We start from the raw sequence: 24,422 nt of genomic DNA, 5'->3' as shown, positions 1-24,422 counted from the left end.
TACATACACACACACAATATTATAAATAATATTATAAAAATATTATAATCTCAGATTAGGAATTCCCCATCCCAAGTCCTAGAAGCACTTTAGTACAATTAATATTGCTGCACACCAGACTATTTTAACCCTACGTGCCTCCTGCCATTTCAGCACTTTTAACCCTGTACCCCATTGCTCTGGCCGGCCCAGTTTTAAAGTATCCTGATGTATTGTCACTGTTGTTATTCTGCTTAACTATTTTGATTTGCTTTGTTTATTGTTGTGTTATGTTTTTACTGTATTGTGTTCTGAGGCTTCGGCCTGTGTAAGCCGCATCGAGTCCCTCGGGAGATGCTAGCGGGGTACAAATAAAGTTAATAATAATAATAATAATAATAATAATAGATAAAATAAATAAGATTTTTTCCTGTTTCTATGAAAAGTCCTCAGCCCAAAACATAGCATATTTGGAATCCCTACTTTAATATATACACACACACGCATATATATAGTAGGAAAGCCAAAATATTATGAATATTATAAATAAAATAAATAAGAATGGTTCTTGTCTCTGTGAAAAGTCCTCAGCCCCAAATATAGAATGTTTGGCTTCCCTACTTTCTTATATATTATATATTCTTATATATTATATATTCAAATATATATCCCTTTATAATAAGGAATTTGTGAAATGCAAGCTTTCCCGCCATCTATTTAAATTAACTAAGAATGGCAAAATAAGGGGAGGAGCGTTAGATTCAAAGGGGGCGTGGTTTTACGGGATGGCCAATCATGTGGCACCTTTCAACGCATCACGTGACGACGGTAGCGGCAAGGGGGTGGAGTTATGTCTGAGGAAACAAGGGAATGGGAGGGGGAAGAAAAGGGCCGCGTTTGTACGGACCGACCAATCAGAAGCTTCGCTTATGAATCACGTGGGAGGACTACAAAAAGGGGCGGGGTTATGTGTGAGGAAAAGAGCAAGAATGAAAGTGTCTGTAGAGAGGAAAGGGGCGTGTTTTGGTGGTCCCGCCCCCTTCCTCTCCCTCTCTTCCAATCAGAGCCTCTTCTCCGCGTCACGTGGGAGGGTGGGAGTAGGAAAAGGGCAGTTGGGGAACCAAGGCAACGGTTACCACACGCGCGAGGGGGAGGAGCCTAAGCCAGCCTTGGATGTTTTGGCCTCCTGCTTGTAAGTAACCAAATAGGAGTAGCATTGTATTGGCTTTGAATGGCTTCAGCGTGGTTTAAATGCCTATCTCTTTGGAATGTGTCCAGAGGAGAGTGACTAAAATGATAAAAGGTCTGGAGAACAAGCCCTATGAGGAGCGGCTAAAGGAGCTGGGCATGTTTAGCCTGAAGAAGAGAAGGCTGAGAGGGGATATGATAGCCATGTATAAATATGTGAGAGGAAGCCACAGGGAGGAGGGAGCAAGCTTGTTTACTGCTTCCCTGGAGACTAGGACAAGGAACAATGGCTTCAAACTACAAGAAAGGAGATTCCATCTGAACATGAGGAAGAACTTCCTGACTGTGAGAGCCGTTCAGCAGTGGAACTCTCTGCCCCGGAGTGTGGTGGAGGCTCCTTCTTTGGAAGCTTTTAAGCAGAGGCTGGATGGCCATCTGTCAGGGGTGATTTGAATGCAATGTTCTTGCTTCTTGGCAGGGGGTTGGACTGGATGGCCCATGAGGTCTCTTCCAACTCTTTGATTCTATGATTCTTTTAATATATATGTTTGCAATGGTTTTATGTTATTACTCTATGCATTTAAAGGCTTTATCTATTCATTTTAATTAATTTAATTTAATTTAAAGCTTTGAGGAGAGAGGATAAGAATTCAACCTTATTGTATTGTCTAAGGATGTCATGCCTGGAATCACTGGGTTGCTGTGAGTTTTCTGGGCTGTTTGGCCATGTTCCAGCAGCATTCTCTCCTGACATTTCGCCCACATCCATCGCAGGCATCTTCAGAGGTTGTGAGGTTTGTTGGGAAACTAGGAAAATTGGGTTTATATATCTGTGGAATAATGTCCAGGGTGGGAGAAAGAACCTTTGTCTGTTTGAGGCAAGTGTGAATGTTGCCTCAAACATAGATTCAGGCAAAATGTTAGGAGAGAATGCTTCTGGAACATGGTCATAACATCCCGAAAAACGTACAGCAACCTATTCAAACTTATTATATGTGTGTAGTAGTAGTAGTTAAAATGACATTAATGATATATTTGTGTTTGTTTTCCTCCTTTTTAGTGTTGACTCTCCAGAAATGATCGAATCAGTCCAAATAAGGAGGCAGTGCAGCCTGGACTTTTACTCCCATTATGAGCACCTGTGTGCAGTTCAAGGCTGCGCTCCCCTCGTGTCCGTGCAGGCCAAAAAGCCTGAAGGCGTGATTGATATAAACGCAGACCGTATCAAAGGTGCAGACTGGTTGCCTCTCCTGGCTGCGCTCAGGCACAACAAGACCTTGACTTCGATCGCCATCAAGAGCTTGCACCATCAGGGACATGCAGACCCAGGTAGGGACTCTTTCAATGGCAAAGCATCATGCTATCTTTGTTGTCGAAGGCTTTCATGGCCAAATCACTGGGTTACTGTGAGTTTTCCAGGCTGTAGGGCCACGTTTCAGTAGCATTCTCTCCTTATGTTTGGCCTGCATTTGTTGTTGGCATCTTCAGAAGTATGAACCCCTGGTGTTGCAGTGGGTTAAACCCTTGTGCCGGCAGCAGGGAAGACGGACAGGTTGGAGGTTTAAATCAGGGAAGAGTAGGAATGAACTCCCTCTGTCAGCTCCAGCTCCCCATGCGGGGACATGAGAGAAGCGTCCCTCAAAGATGGTAAAACATCAAAACATCCAGGCATCCTCTGGACAACGTCCTTGCAGACAGCCAATTCTCTCACACCAGAAGTGACTTGCAGTTTCTCAAGTCACTTCTGACATGAAAAAAAATCTTCAGAGGTCTGTTGGAAATGAGGCAAGTGGGGTATATGTCTGTGGAATGTCCTAGATGAGAGATAGAATCCTTGTCTGTTTGAAGCAACAACGACCAGGCTTTGCAACTGCAAGGCTACTCAATGCTCATCAAGCTGGTTAATTGCATCATCCAAACTTGCTTCAAACAGCCAATCGATCCAGCTGAAAATGAATCTGATTGCAAAGATGAAATGGCATGATGGGTTGCCACGGTAAAAATTTTATTTTATTTTATTTATTTGCAACATTTATATGCCACCCTTCTCACCCCGAAGGGGACTTAGAGCAGCTTACAAGATATATATATATACATACAATATAGTATATTATTAGCATGGTACAATATCAGTATTAAATATTACTATATTGTACTATACCATTATATTGTAATACTAGGCATCCCCTGCCACGCATTGCTGTGGCCCAGTCTGTGTATATGTATTGTGCATGTGTATATATGTGTGTGTGTATATGTATATATGTGTTTTTGTGCATGCGTTGTAATGTGTTTTTTTTTTAAAAATTGACTTCTTACGGGCTTTGATTATGTTTTCTTGCCCAGGTGAAGGGAGTTGGACTGGATGACTTTAAGTATTTTCTGTTGATCATGGAGGTTCTGTGTGGGAAGTTTGCCCAAATTCTGTCATTTGTGGGGTTCAGAATGCTCATTGATTGTAGGTGAACTATAACTCCCAGTAACTACAACTCCCAAATGTCAAGGTCTATTTCCCCAAAGCCCATCTGTGTTCATATTTGTGCATATTGAGTATTCATGCCAAGTTTGGCCCAGATCCATCATTGTTTGAGTCCATAGTGCTCTCTGGATGTAGGTGAACTACAACTCCCAAACTCAAGGTCAATGCCCACCAAACCCTTCTAGTGTTTTATGTTGGTCATGGGAGTCCTATGTGCCACGTTGGGTTCAGTTTCATCATTGGTAGAGTTTAGAATGCTCTTTGATTGTAGGTTGATTATAAATCCCAGCAACTACAACTCCCAAATGACAAAACCATTTTTTGAGTGATGGTCACTCCTTGGGTTAGTAGGTGTATTGGGTCCAAATTTGGCGGCAATTCATCCAGTGGTTTTTGAGTTATGTTAATCCCACAAATAAACATTACATTTTTATTTATATAGATTATTAGTAATATTGCATATAATATAAATATATAATTGTAATATATTATTATATTGCATTACATTACAATATTATAAATATTATATGTATATACAATGTATTATATTATATTACATTAGATTAGATTATATTATTAGAATAGCACAGGAGACAAGGTGGAACTGTCTTCTGCCCCCCTCTCTCTTCACTCTGGCCCAGAGCGGCAGTTGGTGCTGCGGGGAGGGGTCTGATATGAATTGAATGTTATCTGTGTACTTTCATTAAATGTCATTTAATTTGCTGTTCTTCTTTGGCAGGTAGTGAAAGACAGGGGCCACATATAAGAAGGAGAATTCCGGCTATTCGATCTAAAGACTTGACCAACCAACTGTGTAAAGCGATCAAAGGCTGTCTGATGATCTCAAGTTCACTGAAAAATCTGGAATTGCAGGGGTTGCTTCTGAGGGAAAAAGACTTGGCATTATTGACGAAAGTAAGGCTGCTCGGTTGTAACAAATGAGTGTGAGGAAAAGGGGGCCACTCTGTGCCTGCTTCAAAGTGATGCGTGTGCTTTGCTTTGCAGGGGTTGGATAACACCACTTCTTTAGAAGAACTGTCTCTGGCCCATTCCCCAATTGGTGATGGAGGGGCCGAAAGTAAGTTCCCAGTTTAATAGAATGGGATGTGAAAGCAGTTTTTAAAAAATTGACTATATTTAGCCTATTAGAGATGGCAACTTGAAGTTATATAAATAGTTAAATGTCTTCTTTGTTTTCAGTCATTTGCCAAAGTGTGAAGAACTCAACGTGCATCAAATCTGTAGATTTTACAGGTTGTAGTTTGACTTGGCGAGGAACAGAACACATTGCCAGCATCCTAAAGGTAAAATTGGTTTTCATGAAATGGGTTTTGAAGTTGGTTTTTGACTCAGAGTGACATTTGCATGTTTTGATTTAAATGTATTGGTCAACTTGTTTTGTGTTACATTTTTTATGTTGATAATTTGTTTTACAATTGTATGATATAGTTTTATTTTTCATTACTCCTTTCTTCTCTGTTTGTGTTTGTATATATGTATTTTAGATTGCATGCCTTTGGCAGGAGGACCCACTATTTTTTGTTGTTTTACTTATACAGCTGTATGTACATAGATGCTATATAAACAAACAATATTAAGTGATGATGATATAATAAGCATAAACTATGGAAAAACCAATAATAGCAACAGGAAGAATAAGAGACATATCTCAAGACTGGGTTGTTGTAGTTTTTTGGGCTATATGGCCATGTTCTAAAAGTATTCTTTCCTGACGTTTTGCTTGCATTTATGGCAAGCATCCTCAGAGGTTGTGAGGTTGTATGCATCTACAACAACCCAGTGATTCCACCCATAAAAGCCTTTGACAACACATATCTGAAGACTCATAAAATGCTGTGTCTGATAGTTGAAAAGCTTGATACATTTCAGCCTATAGATCTGTGGTTTCCAACCTTTTTTTGACCAGGGACCACTTTGACCAGGGACCGCTCTCCAAAATTAGTATCAAAAGAGTTACGAATCAGTTTTTGGTCAACTTTAGATTCTGTTTGGTTATTTGGGGTGCTGATTCATTAAATTGCATTGGATAGACCACATCCAGTAGTCACCATCTGCTTGGCCACAGAAAACAATATTTAATATGCTTTGGCACTATAAGAGGGTTTTGTGAGACCAGTTGCTCTCGTTGCAACAGTGTGGTAATGGTGAGGCCGCAGACCATATTTTAGTTCTTGCAAACTATTGGTCATCTATGGATCACAGCTTAGGACCCACTGTTATAGATGTTCCCTTCCTAAGGAAGCTGCATAAAAGACCAATAGTAATATGTGGCATGAAATCATTGTTTTGTTTGTACCCACTTAGAAAAGAAACTTCAGACATTTCTGATCCAGGATCTCCAAAATTATTTACCAGGAGAATGGAAACATGTGAACAAAAGCTGACATTTAACATAATATATAATGAGCAGATACTAGGAAAAAGTCAGCATTTATAGGCCCTAAGGAGAAGTGACTAACCGAATAGCCTAAAGATTTTGTAATAGTTGAAGGAGCTCAAAAATTATATTCTATATCAGATTGTAAGCTACTATCCTTAGGATTTTTTGTTATTTGCCATCAATTCAGGTTTGACTTACAGTTATATTATCACATAAATTCAGAGAAGCAGAAAACAAGTCCTGAAGCACTATTTTTTGTTTAGACAGCGAATTGCAAAATATTATGTCCTAAAGTTTAAAGCAAGACATGCTATGACATCTGGTAGTATCAAAGCAATTTATCATACACAATTTGTTGTCAGAGTAAAGAATGAAATGGAATTGAAATACATGTTTATTTCATTTAACTAAACACTGTAGCATCGACCATAAGGATCGTCATTTGTATTTTTCCAGACTTGCCTCTTCAGTACCCATTTGTTTATATCTAAGACTGTTCCTTTGTTTTTGGGAAGCACCAAGCCATGAGGAGACATGGGGAAGTCTGGGCTGAGAGCCTACGATACAGAAGGCCTGATTTGGACTGCATGGCCGGCTTGAGGCGCGTCTCTCTTAACTGCAATGCTCTTATTGGTGACCGAGGGGCTACCATTTTAGCTGAATGCCTTGGAGAAGACCTGTGGCTGAAAGGTGGGTGCCAAATCTAGAGCTAGGTGTAAGAATACCTCTTTAAACATTTGCCTATTTTGCAAGACTCAGTCCTGAGTACAACATGAAAATGTCAATATCTCTCTCTCTTTTTACTCCAACATGACCTTTAATCCTCATTCAGGTACAAAACCCTTCACTGCTTAATCTTATTCAATCTTCATCCGTAACTTACAGCTTTTCAGATAAAAAATATTGTGAAAAACATGACTGGAGGGCTGTAATATCAAATTTCCTGGATGAAGGTTGAATACGATTTGGCATTAATATTTTCTTGATGTTTATCTTTTTTGAAATATTGGATCATAGGCCTTCAGAACTTTGTGATTTCTCTTCTGAATCAAATTGGGGGCAACTTTCTTTACCTTTCCTACCATTTCGCCAGGAGCAGCATCCGGGACAAAAACAAAACAAAAGGATCTAGTGAGAGATGCTATTGTGGGAAGTGAAGGCACTGTTTTACTGTCCTAGGCTGCAGGAATTATGCAAATAACTAACTAGTTAAATAAATAAATAAATAAATGGAAAAAGTAAGGAGAGGTGAAAATTCAGAAGTCACTTTGAAGGCCTGACTCCAAATTAAAGAATGAGTTCGCATTCCTGCAGACTGAAAGAAGTGGTAATCCACCCTGTTTGGGCCCAAAAAGGATCAGTTTATGGAACCTGAGAGGGTCTAGAGAGGGTCTAAAGCAGGCATGGGTAAATTTTCTAACTTGGGGGCCGCATGGCGGGCCAGACCAGGGAGAGTGGGCTGGGAGGGGGTGGGGTTCTCCCCCAGTCTCCTCCCTGTCTTTTCCTTCCCTTCCTCTTCTCTTTCAGAGGCAGAAAGTGAAGGAAAGACAGGAAATGTTTGGATCCCAAAAGGGTTTGTCTTGGTCAGGATGAGATGGTGGATGGGAGAGAAAAAAGTGTATCCATTAGACCCCATATTGCCTACTCCTGATATAGAATGCTCGAATCTTAGAGTTGGGAGAGACCCCCAAGGGACATCCACTTCAACCGCTTGCCATGCTGGGAGGCACAATCAAAGCACTCCTAATAGACAGCCTCTGCGGAAAAGCCCCCAGAGAAGGAGACCTCCACCACACTCCCAGGCACACTATGCCTCAAGGAAGTTCTTCCTAATCTTTTCAGTGGAATCTCTTTCCCTACCATTTGAAACCATTGTTTCCTCGTGCCCTGGTCTCTAGAGCAGCAGAAAGGCACTTTTCCCCCACCTCCACCCTTTGAAATCTTAAAACATTGTTCTCATGTTCCCTCTCTACCTTCTATTCTCCTAGCTAAACATCCCCCAGGAGGAAAGGAGAAGGAGAAAGAAGGAAGGCTGCAAGGGAATGGAGGGAGGGAGGGAGGAAAGAGAGAAGAGAAGAAAGACAAAAGGGAAGGAGGAAGGATGAAAGAGTGGAAGGGAATGGAGGGTGGGAGAAAGAGGGAGGGAGGAAAGAGAGAAGGAAAGAAAGACAGAAGGGAAGGAAGGAAGAAGAAAGGGAGAGAGGGATGGAGAGAGGGAGGGCCCTGCCTGACTTCGCGATCGCATCTCCTGCTATGAACTGGTGCGAACTCTTAAGATCTTCCAGGGAAGATCCCCACCAACCGTCACAAGTACGGTTGGTGGGGATGAGAGAGAGGGCCTTCTTGGTGGTGGCCCCCTGCCTCTGGAACGCCTTTCCAAGGGAAATAGGACAGGTCCCATCCCTCCCCTCCTTTCGTAAGAGCTTCAAGACCTGGTGGTTTCAACAAATGAGAGTGACCAGTGTTAGCCCAGCCCCAAACATTGTTGAATGTGGTCTTATACTTCCTACCTATTACCCCAATCATCCTTCTATTGGGCCCTGGAAATGAGCAGCCACAGACCCGTACCTGCTGTTACTGTTAGCCTGTTACAGGATTGTACTTAATTCCTGGTCCCCTCATATATTGAGTTTGCACTAGCCTCGACCTGGCCTTTTAATAGCTCTGAACAGGCAGGATTCTTTTTAATATATATGTGTAATTGTGATAATTGTATGCTTATGTTGTTTTGTTAATTTTGTTATGCTGTTTACTCTGTATGTTTTGTTGATGTTGCTTGGAAACCTCCCTGAGTCCCCCTCGGGGAGGTAGAGTAGTATATAAATAAAGTTTGAAAGAGGGAAGGAACAAAGGATGAAAGGGTGAAAGGAAAAGGAAGGTGGGAGAAAGAGGGAGGGAAGGGATGGAGGAAGGAAAGAGAGAAGGAAGGAAAGTCAGAAAGGAAGGAAGGAGAAAGGTAGAGAAGGGAAGGAGGGAGGAAAGAGGGAAGGAAGGACAAAAGCATGGAAGGGATGGATGGAAGGAGAAAAAGAGAGGCAGGGATGGAAGGGAAGGAGGAAAGAGGGAAGGAAGGATGGATAGTATGAGAGAAGAGGGCCTGGGAGAAGATCTCAAGAGGCCACATCTGGCCCCTGGGTCTGGGTTTGCCCAGACCTGGTCTACAGCCATAAAAACATCATTGAGAGCTATATACAGTCCCAGGGTAGCATACTTTATTTGGCTTATGGTTCTGTTAACTTCAGCCCACTTCATCAAATGCATTCTTTGAAATCTATTTGACATCCTGTTAATGTTTCTAAATACTTGCAGGCCATTCCAGAATGGTAATGTTAAATCACTTTAATGTTCTAGCCCTTGACCTGCAGCAGTGTGGCCTTACCAACGAGGGAGCAAAATCGCTCTTTGAGGCACTTAAAACCAATTCCACCCTTGTGGTTCTGGACATCAGAAAAAATCCGTTAGTAGGTTTGTATGTTTCTCTTTCATTGTCTTAAAGGGAGAATTGGCAAAGTGTAATAATTCCCTAAATAATGTTCCTTCAAGCTGAAATACTGAGAAAGGCCCCTTCCACACAGCTGAATAAAATCCCACATTTTCTACTTTGAATTGGAATATATGGCAGTGTAGACTCAGATAACTCAGTTACACATTGTGTAAATATCACCTTTTTATTATTCTTTCTTTGTAGATAATGCTTTGATGAAGAAAATAATTGAAAGAGTTCTTATGAATGCTGATGGAAACAATTTGGAGGTATATTCTAGAGGCAGACTTGGACTTTTATGTATGGGTAAATGCGTATTAATTTTAGAAGTATATGTATCTTGTACTGAAATACCTCTATGCTATGTTTTTTCTCCTTTCCAGTACAAGTGGCTTCCATCACCATCTCCAAAAGATGTTAAAAATAAACCGAAAAAAAGAACAGTTGTCTTGGGAAATGGCAGGAAAGGAAAGGCTACCATTCGTATTGGTAATTATATTCATTTCCTTGACTTGGAAGTTACAGGTTCATTAATAAATGTTAATTTCTTGACTATGGTTATAATTTGTATAGGGCTGTTGGTGGTTAAAATGGTGAAATAGTAAAACAATCAGTGACAGATTCTTAATGTGTTGCTTATTAAGATTGTCCTTAATGTGTTGCTTTTGAAATAACACATTAAACAGTGCTACTGTTATGATTTATCTTTGTGATGCAAATGTTATTGCAGTTAACAACGTATTCCAAACAATTGAGAAGATCAGCTCTCAATTTTCATTCTGCAGCTCTTAAAAATGACTCTGTTTGACAGACAAGAGAGGACCAGGTTTTTAACATTCTGAAATATGGGTTGCTGTGAGTTTTCTGAGGTGTATGGCCATGTTCCAGATGCATTCTCTCTTGAACATGGCCATACAGCCCAGAAAACTCACAGCAACCCAGTGATTTCGGCCATGAAAGCCTTTGACAACACATTGTGAAATATTTTTACCCCTTACAGTATTATGTTACTGTTAATTTGATCCTGCGTAACTAAAAATTTAATTTAACCAACCTGGACACAGCATATTATTTCAGAACACAGAAATGCTTGACCACTCTAATAACCACCATGTCAGACTACACAGAGAAGCTATTGAAATCCACAAGCATGTGGACAATTTCAACAAAAAGGAAGAAACCATGATAATGAACAAAATCTGGTTACCAGTTTTAAAAAACTCAAAAATTACAACAGCAAAATAACAGAGAGGAAACAATCAAGGACATCTAATCACCTCTCAACAAAAGATTGCCCCAGGCACTGCCAGGCCATCGAATGCTAATCAAGGTGGTCAGTTGAAACATTCACACCTAGCTCCAACAGACAAGAGTTCTTTGTCCCACCCTGGTCATTCCACAGATATATAAACCCTTTGTCCTAGTTCCAACAGACCTCACTACCTCTGAGGATGCTTGCTATAGATGCAGGCGAAATGTCAGGAGAGAATTCCTCTAGAACATGGCCATAAAGCCCGAAAAAACCTACAACCCAAAATCCTGCACAAATTTCCATGGAAATAAGTCCCATAGCACACAGCAATACTTCGCTGGGTAAATGTTCATATAGATGAGACATCTCCAATTCCAGATATTTGAAGCTGGTGCAGAGAAGCATTGCCCTGTATTGGCAGGCAGCCATCTTTATCGTTGAAGTCAAAGAAAATAGCTGGGGTTTATTTTAACAACAAACAGCAGAAAATATGCTTTAATTGTCTGTTGCCAACCATGGCCAATGTCAAAGATGGCAGTGGAGTAGTAGATAAGCTTGGTCTCATTTTGACAGGAGGGTGGCTACGGTGCTTCAAGACCATCATTCATTGCTCCATTGCCTGATCGTCTCCATTTATTTGAATCAAAAAAGAAGACATGAGGCTTTCCTGATACATTTTGGACCCCTTATCCCAGGGGTCCTCAAACTAAGGCCCGGGGCCCAGATGCGGCCCTCCAAGGTCATTTACCTGGCCCTCGCTCAGGGTCAACCTAAGTCTGAAATGATTTGAAAGCACACAATAATAACAACCCCATCTCATCAGCCAAAAGTAGGCCCACACTTCCCATTGAAATATTAATAAGTTTATATTTGTTAAAATTGTTCTTCATTTTAATTATTGTATTGTTTAAAAAGTTTGAGGACCCCTGCCTTATCCACATTGTAACTGCAATGACAAGGGAGGAAGATGGTGACTCCTTATTTTAATTGGCAAAGGGCAATGAGTCAAGGTTGTGGCAGCAAATGGAAACATGGTCTGCTGTGCTAGATTGAAGTCTGAAAAATATGGGGTTGTTATACTGTTTACTACCCCAGTGGTTCCCAAACTGTGGTCTGTGGACCACCAGTGGTCTGCAAGAACAAAAATACGGTCTGCACCATTACTACACTGTTGTCTCAAAACCACGCAGCAACGAGAGTGAGTGGTATCATGAAACCCTCTCATAGTGCTGAATCAATGGGGATGTCGGGAGGGGAGAGGCTGGCTACCCATGAAGGATTACTACAACCAAATCAGCTCTAGATTATTGAATATGGTTTTCTGTGTGTGAGCAGATGGCGACTAATGGATGGCATATGTTCTGTATCAGAAACCAGAGCTGATGAAGTCTGTCCAATGCAATTTTCTGAATCAGCATCCCAAATAACCAAACCAGATCTAAAGTTGACCAAAAACTGGTTCATAACCTGCTTGGTACTAATGTTGGAGAGTGGTCCCTGGTCAAGTGTTCCCCAGTCAAAAAAGTTTAGGAACCACTGTACTACACAGAATGTGAAACAGCTTTTATGGCCTTTGAGACTGAAAGAGAGATGTTAATATCTTTTGTAGACTTACATCTATGAAAGCTTATGCTACCAACCTCTCTCTCAGTCTTACATGTAATACAGAAAGGCTCAAACCTTTCTATTCAGGCAGGCTTTTAAAGATGAAGGTGTTTCAGATCAATTCAGGAGCGCTGTGGTTTTTAATTTTGAATTTGTTTTAATGGTTTCTAATTTTTTTTAATACTGTCTATATTTAATCCTGTTTTAATGTTTGTATATTTGTATATTAAGTGACACAGTGGGGTAAACTGCTGAGCTGCTGAACTTGCTGACCAAAAGGGTGGCTATTTGAATCTGGGGAGCGGGGTGAGCTCTTGCTGTTAGCCCCAGCTTCTGTCAAATTAATATTTTAAAAACATGCTGTGGGAAGGTAACAGTGCTCCATGCAGACATGCTGGCCACATGACCTTGGAGGTGTCTACGGACAACGCCAGCTCTTCGACTTAGAAATGGAGATGAGCACCAACCCCCAGAGTCTGACATGACTAGACTTAATGTCAAGGGGAAACCTTTACCTTTACTGTGTATTGAATCTTGAGTTATATTACATTTGACTAAAAAAAACAAAGCTCATTCTCAAGCATTCATTGTAATCGGATTTGTTCGATTAGGGATTGCTTATGCTATCTGTTTTGCAGATTTCATAGATTACATTATTTTATGTATGTAATGCACGACATGTGCCTTGCCTCAAGAGACAGGTGAGCTATAAATTAAATATCATTTTAAATAAATATGAGGTTTTAGGTGACATGGAAAAACCTAAAGGAAATTGCACTGTGCTCTCATTTAATTTATCTTATGTGGCTGTTTTTCCAATATCTGCTTCAGTAATTTGGAGACACAAAGGTAAGCATACAAAATAGCACACCCTGAAAAATTTCAGGAAAGAAAGCCTGTAGATCTCTATAAGCCTTTATATTTAAGTGGGGTTTTCTTCCATGTAAAGATGAATATTAAGCAGAATTGATTTCATTAAAATGCCTAGCTGCATACCAGTGGAGTATACATGATTGCCATGTATAAATATGTGAGGGAAAGTCATAGGGAGGAGGAAGCAGGCTTGTTTTCTGCTGCCCTGGACACTAGGACACAATGGAGCAATGACTTCAAACGACAGGAAAGGAGATTCCACCTGAATATGAGGAAGAACTTCCTAACTATGAGAGCTGTTCAGCAGTGGAACTCTCTGCCCCAGAGTGCAGTGGAGGCTCCTTCCTTGGAAGCTTTTAAACAGAGACTGGATGGCCATCTGTTGGGGGTGCTTTAAATGCGCTTTTCCTGCTTCTTGGCAGGCTGTTGAATTGGATGGCCCACAACGTCTCTTCCAATTCTATGATTCTATGGTTCTTATGAATATGAAAAGGAAATCCTTGTGATTTGCTTACTTGAGAAAGCATTTTAGCACTTAGGACGGTATGTGGTAGGAAATAAGCAAGAAGAAAATTATCAGTGGTTCTGGCAGTATATTTTTTTCAAGTTATCAAAACAGCTATCACCTTTGGAATGTGACATGCAAATTGCAGAAAAGAAATGGTCTCTGGTTGTATTCAAAAATACATTTTAGGTGATTCATAGTTCATGTTGGTTTTAAATTGGGTTTCACTCCCAATCTCGCATGTTTCTCAATCTTGAAACTTCTGTTTTTTTCCCTCCTGTGCAATACCTTTTCCCTCCTTTTCTTGATGGATACAGGATTTGCTACCAAAAAATCCTCAAGTACTGGCAAGACAATGTTATCTGATCAAGACCTCTATGCGCCAAAACCATTGCCTCCAGGGGCACATGGATTCCTGCCTTGGCGTACTGCTGAACGTGCAAAGCATTACAGGTAATGTGTCTTTGAAGCAGTGAGAAAGTGCACCACACTATAGTTATACTATCTTAAGCAGAAGAATGGGGAATGTGAGATTTTAGGCTGGGAAATGTTAAGTGCACAAGTTCTGAGTGGTAAATAACTTAGAGCAGAGTTTCCCAACCGGGGTTCGGGAGAAGGTGTCAGAGAGGTTGCCAAAGACCATCAGAAAACACTTTGATTGTAGGTGAACTATACATCACAGCAGCTACAACACCCAAATATCAAGGTCTATTTGCCCCAAACTCCCATCAGAGTTCACATTTGAGTATTGAGTATTTGTGCCAGGTTTGGTCCAAATCCATCATTGTTTGAGTCCACTGTACTTTCTGGATGTAGGTGAATTACAACTCCAAACCTCAAGGTCAATGCCCACAAAAACCCCTCCAGTATTTTCTGTTGGTCATGGGATTCTGTGTGGGAAGTTCTGTCATTGGTGAGGTTCAGAATGTTCTTTGATTGCCGGTGAACTATAAATCCCAGCAACTACAACTCCCCAATGTCAAGGTCTATTTTCCCCAAACTACACCAGTGTTCGCATTTGGGCATATTCAGTATTTGTGTCAAGTTGGGTCCAGATCTATCATTATTTGAGTCCACAGTGCTCTCTGGATGTAGGTGAACTACAACTCCAAAATGCCCACCGAAACCTTCCAGTATTTTTTGTTGGCTGTGGAGTCCTGTGTGCTAAGTTTGGTTCAATTCCATTGTTTGTTGAATTCAGAATGCTCTTTGATTGTAGGTGAACTATAATCCCAACAATTACAACTCCCAAATCACAAAATCAACCCCAGCAGTATTCAAATTTGGGCGTATTGGGTATTTGTGCCAAATTTGGTTCAGTGAATGAAAATACATCCTGTACTAAATTCATAACTGTACCAAAATTATAGTTATGAAGTAGCAAGGAAAATCATTTTATGGTTGGGGGTCACCATGACTTGAGGACCTGTATTAAGGGGTCACGGCATTAGGAAGGTTGAGAACCATTGACTTAGTGATATTCATAATTAAATTGGTGGAGTATTGCGGAATCTTCTTGGCATCTTCTCCCCCCCCCCCCTTTTTCTCAACCATTTAATTTATTTTTAGGGCTTCATCTGGGAAGAAGACTCATGAATTTCCTTTGCAAATCCAGGTAATATGTCTTCTACAATGAAGCAAAAAACAAACAAGTTTTATATTGGGTTTGAGAAGAGCTGTTTGGATGTAATTGTTTATAATTGTGTTGGAAATATTCTTCCTTAAATATTCTAGGGGAATTTAGCATAAAGCTTCCCATTCAGTCACAAATACAGTTATTGACTTGTACCCAAAGGATATATTGTATGAATGCGTTTGTATTGTTTCAAATATAGTGTTAGCTGCCTTGAGTTGCATCATTGAGAGAAAGGCAGAATACAAATGAATAAATTAAATAATGAATATTTTGTGTGCCCAGGCTGGCATCCCACTGAAAGTTACTGTGGAAAGTGCTTCTGCATCTGAAACTGAGACAGAAGGTCCTATAGAAGATGTTATAGGTGAACCTGGTGCCAAAGAATCTCCAGAAATCATGAAATTAAAACAATGCCATCAGTTACAGGTATGGAGACTGCCTCAAGTTTTATTAAATGCAAATGTAATGCAAGGCAATGGTCTTTTGGGCCAGGTAACATGACCATTGCGTAACTGTTAAGTATTCAGAGTGCCTCTAAAATACATGTCTTTAAAAAGGGTATGAACACCTTGCACAAATAAGGTGTTCATACAAGGTTGTATTTTATTTTATTGTATTTGTTGTTTGTGCTTGGCCTCATGTGAGCCGCCCCGAGTCCCCGTTGGGGGAGATGGTGGCGGGGTATAAATAAAGTTTATTATTATTATTAAATTCAAAAAGCATGGGAATTCCAGACAAGAATCAATCAGAGTCAGCTAACACTTTCCAACAAAGGATTTCCCCCAGGCAGGAAACAGCCAGGCTTTGAAGTTGCAAGGCCATTCAGTGCTAATCAAGGTAGCCAATTGCAACATTCACAGCTGCCTCAAGCAGATAAGAGTTCTGTCTCTCACCCTGGACATTCCATAGATATATAAACATCCCTTGCTTAATTTCAAACAGACCTGTCAACCTCTGAGGATGTCTGCCATAGATGTGGGCGAAATGTCAGGACGGAATGCTTCCAGAACCTGGCCATACACCCCGGAAAACTTCCAGCATGTGATCTCTGCCACTAAGCTTTCCCTATTGTCTTAGAGAGCATGGTGCGCTGTCAGGCAAATTTTGAAACTTCTAAATATATGTGGAAGTATCAACAGATTACCTTTCATTTTTGGTAGATGGATTATGAAGAGTGCCAGATAAAATTAAAGGAGGAACGAAAAGCAAGAGTAACTGCAGAGGAGCGGATAATGGAGGTAATACACATTTTGTCCCTTAGCATGTCATTGTTTTCTGTAATTCTATTATAACCATCTAACCAAAATCCCAGGTATATATCACTTTAGCCTTTTTCTCATATCGACCAAAACTTACGTCCTCACATTTTAGGTTTTGAGTGTTTTCCAAATTGAGTATAGTAGAACATTTGGGACTATGTTTGATAGCAGTTTGTCTGCTTAAAGTGACAATGAGAAAATATCCTAATGTATGAGAAGTAGTTTTTTTCCTATTTTGCAGTCTACTTCAGAGTGCAACCCTTTATTTAAATGAGCAAGTATATGGAATATTTGGGTAGAAACAAGAAATTAGTTTTTTTCTGTATTCAGGGCCATATAGTAGTTATTGCTCCTATTAAAAACTATTATTATAGTTATTATTATTATTATTATTATTATTATTATTATTATTATTATTATTATTTGAAACACAACAAGATGAGTCCACAGCAGACATTCTGCTGGCTGTTGTATTGGATCACACGTAGGACACTTCCCAAGTGTCTAGGACTGTGTGATTGTTGTTGTTCATTCGTTCAGTCGTCTCCGACTCTTCGTGACCTCATGGACCAGCCTACGCCAGAGCTCCCTGTCGGCCGTTACCATCCCCAGCTCCCTCAAGGTCAGTCCAGTCACTTCAAGGATGCCATCCATCCAGGACTGTGTGATGTATCGGCAAATAATGTGTGCCAGATCCCAGTAAGGTGGCCTTCTGCAGCTGGCAGATGGTAATTTTGTCGGCACCGATTGTGTTTAAGTGCAGGCCAAGGTCTTTAGGCATTGCACCCAGTGTGCCGATCACCACTGGGTTCACCTTGACTGGTTTGTGCCAGAGTCTTTGCAATTCAATCTTTAAATCCTCATATCGTGTCAGTTGTTGTTGTTGTTATTATTATTATTATTATTATTATTATTATTATTATTGGATACACAACAAGATTAGTACACAGCAAACAAGATCACTATGCTGGCTGTTGTATTGGATCACATGTCAAACCCTTCCCAGGTGTCCAGGACTGTGTGATATATCGGTGAATAATGTGTGCAGATCCCAGTAGGGTGGCTTTTTGCAGCTGACAGATGGTAATTTTGTCTGCGCTGATTGTTTTTAAGTGCAGACCAAGGTCTTTAGGTACTGCATCCAGTGTGCTAATCACCACTGGGACCACCTTTACTGTCTTGTGCCAGACTCTTTGCAGTTCGATCTTGAAATCCTCATATCATGTCAGCTTTTCCAGAGTGGAGCCCCCAGTGGTGCAGTGGGTTAAACCCCTGTGCCAGCAGGACTGAAGACCGACAGGTTGCAGGTTTGAATCCGGGGAGAGCGCGAATGAGCTCCCTCTATCAGCTCCAGCTCCCCATGCAGGAACATGAGAGAAGCCTCCCACAAGGATGGTAAAACATCAAAACATCTGGGCGTCCCCTGGGCAACGCCCTTGCAGATGGCCAATTCTCTCACACCAGAAGCGACTTGCAGTTTCTCAAGTCGCTCCTGACACGACAAAAAAGAAGAAGCAGCTTTTCCAGTTGCTTCTTATCAATTGTGCTGTCACCTGGGATTGCAACATCAACAATCCACACTTTGTTTTTTTCCACGATCAGGAGGTCAGGAGCATTGTGCTCAAAAACACTGTCAGTCTAAATTTGGAAGTCCCAGAGTACTTAGACGTGTTCATTTTTGCGTAACTTTTTCAGTGTTGTGATCCCACCGGTTTTTGGTCACAGGCAGATACAACTCAATGCCATTAAAAGCATTTACATTTCAGTCCCAGAATACTATAGAATTCCTAGAGATACTATTTCCCCCTGTCATTTGCTCCTTCCAGTTTAAGTTACAGCTGTCTACATTGTGGGTATTATATTTTTTTCACCTAGAATTTGCAGCGTGTACAATATTGCAAAGCCAAAATGTGACATACATGAAATGCTGGGTCTTTCTTCCTGCCACCAGCTGTTTCAATTAAAAGACAATTGTTTTATGGTTTCTTTTTAGCTGGAACTTGAAAATACCCGTTTAAGAAATCTGAATTACTCCCTGTCAGAGGTTCTCCATGCGCAGTCTGTAGCCAGCACTATTTTGGAAGATGAAGGAGTTTTGGGTAGCATTGAGAGCTCTTTCCAGAAATTCCATGCATTTTTAGATCTTCTTAAAGATGCCGGGTAAGAAAAAGCAGTTTGCATTTTTGTTCCTCTTCATTAGTTGTAGCTTGTTAGCATAATATAAATTCAAAAACAATCCCACTCTGAACATTTCAGATATATGAACTCCATTTTCCTAGTTTCCAACAGACCTCACAACCTCTGAGGATGCCTGCCATAGATGCAGGTGAAACGTCAGGAGAGAATGCTTCTGGAACATGGCCATACAGCCCAAAAAACTTAAAACACCCTAATCTTAATGTTTCCTTTTCTAAAGGCCTCTTGCCACAAAATGTTATATAATAATTCTTAAACTGGAAGCTACAGAAAAACTGGTGACCGGAAGGTTCACAGTTCAAAGCCGTGGGTTGGGGTGAGCTCCCGCTGTTAGCCCTAGCTTCTGCCAACCTAGCAGTTCGAAAATATGTAATGTGAGTAGATCAATAGGTACAGCCACAGCTGAAAGGTAAAAGATGCCCAAGCAACAATGCCTGCGACACGACCAGGAGGGTCTATGGACAACAGGCTCCTTGGCATGGAAAATGGAACAAGAGCACCTCCCCGTGGCCAGAGTTGACCATCATCTCCAGACGTCAGAGATGGAAAGGGAAAACTTTGCCTTTGTTTGTGTATTGTATGTCATTGTTCACTGTATAAAAGGCATTGAATGTTTGCCTATATATGTATATACTGTAATCCACTCTAAGTCCCTTGACAAGATACAGCGGAATATAAATAAAGTGTAATTATGTATTTGTAACAAGGTTGAATTCCTTGTTATTGTATATGGAACAACTTTTGTAAAGCATAGTTTAAAATTCAAAGTAAATCCAGATAATTTTTCATTCAAGAGTTTATGAAATTCCACTGAGTGTGAAATATTCAGATATTGGGGATATATTGGGCTCCAGTTAAGTGAGTTAAACCGCTCAGCTGCTCAGCTTGCTGACCGAAAGTTGGCAGTTCGAATCCGGGAAGTGGGATGAGCTCCTGCTGTTAGCCCCAGCTTCTGCCAACTTAGCAGTTTGAAAACATGCAAATGTGAGTAGATCAATAGGTACCGCTTCTGTGGGAAGGTAACGGAGCACCTTGCAGTCATGCCGGCCACATGACCTTGGAGGTGTCTTTGGACAACGTCGGCTCTTCGGTTTAGAAATTAAGATTAACACCACCCACCCAGGATTGGACTCGACTAGACTTTATGTCAAGGGAAACCTTTACCTTTACTAAAAGATTTTTATCATTTTATCATAGATTATGTATGTCTCAGGAAGTAGGAAGACATGATGCCCTACCCTGGGCACTTATTTTTGATCCTACACTTCTCTTTGGGCATAAAAAGGAGAATGGACTTGATATACTCATGATTCTATTCTGATTGTTGGAATGCAAAACAAATGTTGCGGAATTTCAGTTATGGCATCCTGACCTTCTTGTCCCATTACTCTTGCCTTGCATTCACTTAGATGGCTATGGTTTCTTATATCTTACAGACTTGGACAGCTTGCAGCAATAGCTGGGATAGATCAATCAGATTTCAGCTTATTACACCATCCCCAAATGACTTCTACTCTAACCAAACCTGCAGGAATGCCAAGGGAGAAGTCATTTGAAGAAGAAAGACAAGAACACATGCAGAATTTTAAAGTAAGTTTGTGACACATGAAAAATACTGCCTTTTCTTGACAAGTTACTGGTTTAAAAATTTATTAGTATGCTAGGGGGTGACAGATTGTTTGCTTCTCTAACAGCATCTTGGATTTGGTGCTAGGAAATGAGGAAATATTTTTTTTCTATCTGTATTAGTCTATACAGTGGAAGCTTGACTTAAGAGCATCCCAGCTTAAGAGCATTTTGAATTAAAAGCTAGTGCCAGAGTATAGGGCTTTAAGGGAGCAGCCTCCGCGCCTCGTGCTCTTGTCCTCTTTGAGATATTGCTGTCTGCTTTGCTCTTGTACACTTTGAGGAACTTTGGGTTAGTTGACTTTGTGTGGCATTTTCTCCTGGTATGTTTGGCTTCCTGAAGAAAGAGAGAGCAAGAGAGGGAATGTGAATGTGCATTTATACATTGTTTGTTATTTATAAAGTACATTTTCTTATTTAAAAAGCATGTAACAAAATTAATTGAGGGGAGGTTCGGGGGACAGAATGGATTAATAGCCTTTCAGTGCTAGTGTTTTGAGCTAAGAGCTCAGTCACGGAATGAATTAAACTCTTAAGTCAATGTATCACTGTATTATCCAGTTAGCAAGGAAGCATCTCCCTCCACGAACCACTGTGGAAAGTAAGATCTTCTGGGGAGGCCCTGCTCTCGGTCCTGCCACCATCAAAGGCGCGTTTGGCGGGGATGACAGGGCCTTCTCAGTGATTGCCCCTCCCTCCTGATCTTCAGGAGGATGGTGAAGACCTGGCTGTGGGACCAAGCCTTTGGGGCAGTGCAATGAGGCAAAATGGTGTCCTGAGATGGTTTTTAAGCAACTTTTAATGTGAAAATAAGTGATTTTAATGTTCGTATTTATGGTTATATGTCCTGGCACTGAATGTTTGTTGTATATATATTGTGCTCTGCCCTGAGTCCCCAGCGGGATGAGCTGGATGGAATATAAATGTTTTAAATAAATAATAATAAATAAATATACAATAAAACTGAAGGGAGAGTCAGAAGTAAACAGTATGAATGATTTGATTGGCTCAGTATCAGCCTTCCAAAATGATCATTCATGATTGGTATAAACCTCTGTTTCCACTTCAAAAAACTTGTCAGGATGTAGGTAGACAGTTCTAAAGGGATGGTTGCATTGCTGTTTTAGCCAAGTCAAAAGTCTTGCGTTCCATTCCATGTTAAACACAGTGATTTCGCTTTGATGGGCAAGAACCCATCTCATGAGGTGCTTGGCCAAAATATCAGTGTATTTATGTAGCACAGAAGATTTTATTTATTTATTGTATTTATATCCCACCTTTCTCACCCCAAAGGGGTTTCGGAGTGGCTTTAAAATAGGCAACAATTCAATGCCAAATAAAACAGACATATAATAAAATAAACATATAAATTCAAAATATAAAACTAAAAAGCATACAAACATTAAATCAATTATTAAGAACCACACAATCCAAAATCGTAGTCCAGATGCGGTTCCAGTCATAACTGCACATATACCATCTTCATTTATTGCACTGCATTACTGCCCAAAGGCTTGCTCCAATATCCATGTTTTAATTTTTTTTCCCTGAAGGTCAGGAGGGAGGGATCTGATCTGATTTAACTGGGAAGAGAGTTCCATAGCCGATAAAAATCATAAAATTAAACCTCTTAACAATAATATTTAAAAGCCACACAATCCAAAATCGTAGTCCAAAGCCATCCCAGTTGTCAATTGCACATATTCCATATCCATTTCTAGCACTGCATTACTTTACTAACCGAAGGGTTGGTCCCATAACCATGTCTTCATTTTCTTTATGAAGGCCAAGAGGGAGGAAGCTGATCTGATTTAACTGGGGTGGGGGGGGGAGTTCCATAGCCAAGGGACCACCACTGTTGGGGATTCTTCATCTTTGGAAGAGGAAGGGGAGCAGGGAAGTGCTCAGGAATTGGAAGGAGAAGAAGAATCGGACAGTGAGGGTTTGAAAGTGCCCACATTTCTAGAGAGAGACAGAGCACAGATGCCATTCAGCCAGAATAACTGCTAAAAACACTGAGCTAATTGGGAGACGCCCTACCTCCTCCTGCATGGGGAATTCAGGGCTATAAATCAGAGGCAGGAGCAGTCAGCTTTCGCTGGTAATAACGACCCTGATACTGCTGTTTTCACTCCTATGGAATCTGCTTTGTGTCTGCTTAGTTCATTGTCTGTTGTCTGATGGAAGACTGGTGTTTCTTTTGAGACTTGAATTTGTGTCTGGATTAAGACTTCCTTGCTTTCTTTTGCACTTTTCAATTGCATCTGCTTATCTTTTGTGTTTGCTGAAGTAAAGCATTTTTCTTTTACTTTCAATATTGTCTAAAGCAGTGGTTCTCAACCTGGGGTCCCCAGATGTTTTTGGCCTACAACTCCCAGAAATCCCAGCCAGTTAACCAGCTATTAGGACTTCTGGGAGTTGAAAGCAAAAAACATCTGGGGACCCCAGGTTGAGAACCATTGGTCTAAAGGCTGTTTTTGAAGGGTAATTCAGGAAGCCATTGAGAAGGCCCTGGCTCTTGTTCCCACCAACTGCGCCTGTGAAGGAGGTGGGACCGAGAACAGGGCCTCCCTGGAAGATCTTAACCTCCTAGATGGTTCATAGAGGGAGATACGTTCGGACAGATAAGCTGGGCCAGAACCATTTAGGACTTGAGGAAAATTGAGGAAGGAAAATGAGTGTGATAGAAATGTGTGCATTATCACAATTTAGAACACTGGTGATAGTTTGGAACTTTGTAATGAATTGGAACATAACCTTATCTGGATGAGTGAAGGACCAATCTATGACACAGGGATGCATTCCCATGCACCAGCAGCTGAAAGCAGGAGTCTTAAAGTTCTTTCCTTTCTGTTTTTTATGTCTTTAGCGTATAGTTTGATTTTAATTTTTGTCTTCTTTCTAGAATGCTGGCTCAGTTGTTCATCCTGTTCCTGTCAGCTTCCAGGCAGATTTAAGTCCATGCCAGGTTGCAAATAATGTCCTCCCTGCTTCAGCAAACACCCAACAACTTTCAGTCATTAGTCAGTCCCAGCAGAGTTTGTGGCAAGAAGCTGAAGATAAGATTGACAGCTGGAGAATGGAAGAGGAGGCATCAAAATCCAGCCTGGCAGCATCTTTGGAGAAACGCAGTCAAGCTGTGGAGTTAGAGGCAAGAGATTCCTCTGCGAGACAAGCAGTTTCTAGTCAGCGCTCAGTCTCTGAACCCAGTATAAATGTCTATAGTGGGTACAGTGATAAATTCAGCACCCTCACAAGTGAAAATAGTAAAGCTTCTTCAAAAAGACTTCCTTATACATCAGGCTTAGCTGCAGGAGATCAAAGCACGCGTCAAAGTGAGCCTTCTAGAAATGACACAGCTGGGTCCGATTCGGATATACAAGAAAGCATTCATTCTGTGGGAAGCCTCTGAAACTTTAATTCCATTCAATACGTTTTGTGACAAATGCATTACCCAAACGTTTTGTGCCACAAGCCACCTACACTGGATTGCATCTACATGACAGCTGAGTGGGGTTCTTCTCCCCCTGCCCCCCAGTATGTAAATTTTAGCAATATTACTTCTTGGCAGCATCCAAGAGGATTGATTGTGTGTTTTTCTTTTTATATGATTTTTTAAAAATAAATAATTGAAGGATCTCATGTATTTCGGATAAGACATATGCACAGTTCTAACGTGCCCAAATTCTACTATGACAAGTGAATAAAACAAGTATTTTTTTAAATCATCTACTATGGCTGAAATAACTTTGCTCCCACATTTCATGGTCAGTGTTACAGACATTCTCAAACTGAATTTCCATTCCCTCTATTTTCATCCGTGATTAAATTTTTAACAATGGGATTGCCCTCAAGAGTGCCTTCTGGTAGTTTACTGACAACTGCATAGCATTTATGCAGAGAGTAGAAGGACACATCCCTCTTAGAGGCACACTGAAC

General features: G+C 40.7%; 1 protein-coding gene across 2 annotated transcripts; it reads left to right on the top strand.

The window, feature by feature from the left end:
* The first annotated feature begins 1,047 nt into the window (after positions 1 to 1,047).
* Positions 1,048 to 24,213, top strand: CEP78 (centrosomal protein 78). Of its 2 annotated transcripts, XM_060776443.2 has the most exons (17): positions 1,048 to 1,171; positions 2,228 to 2,496; positions 4,386 to 4,561; positions 4,652 to 4,724; positions 4,847 to 4,950; positions 6,563 to 6,737; positions 9,399 to 9,512; positions 9,736 to 9,800; positions 9,915 to 10,020; positions 13,220 to 13,237; positions 14,084 to 14,219; positions 15,336 to 15,381; positions 15,685 to 15,828; positions 16,563 to 16,640; positions 18,655 to 18,821; positions 20,294 to 20,447; positions 23,389 to 24,213. In XM_060776443.2, exons 2-17 carry the CDS (start codon positions 2,244 to 2,246, stop codon positions 23,893 to 23,895), a joined length of 2,316 nt encoding a protein of 771 aa, XP_060632426.2. In that variant the 5' UTR covers positions 1,048 to 1,171; positions 2,228 to 2,243; the 3' UTR covers positions 23,896 to 24,213. The 2 variants fall into 2 exon arrangements, with proteins under 2 accessions (XP_060632426.2, XP_060632427.2); XM_060776444.2 differs by lacking the exon at positions 13,220 to 13,237.
* Positions 24,214 to 24,422: the final 209 nt, after the last annotated feature.

Source organism: Anolis sagrei, chromosome 5 (genome assembly GCF_037176765.1).
Source record: "Anolis sagrei isolate rAnoSag1 chromosome 5, rAnoSag1.mat, whole genome shotgun sequence".
Taxonomy (NCBI): Eukaryota; Metazoa; Chordata; class Lepidosauria; order Squamata; family Dactyloidae; genus Anolis; species Anolis sagrei.
Note: the sequence above shows the minus strand (reverse complement) of the source record. Positions and strands in the feature narration are given on the sequence as shown.

Bases quoted from the DNA above. Each gene is read 5' to 3' on its own strand.
- CEP78 (XM_060776443.2), top strand. From the start codon at position 2,244: ATGATCGAATCAGTCCAAATAAGGAGGCAGTGCAGCCTGGACTTTTAC. The intron at 9,801-9,914 runs GTATATTCTAGA...TCTCCTTTCCAG, and splicing joins CTGATGGAAACAATTTGGAG to TACAAGTGGCTTCCATCACC. The intron at 14,220-15,335 runs GTAATGTGTCTT...ATTTATTTTTAG, and splicing joins GAACGTGCAAAGCATTACAG to GGCTTCATCTGGGAAGAAGA.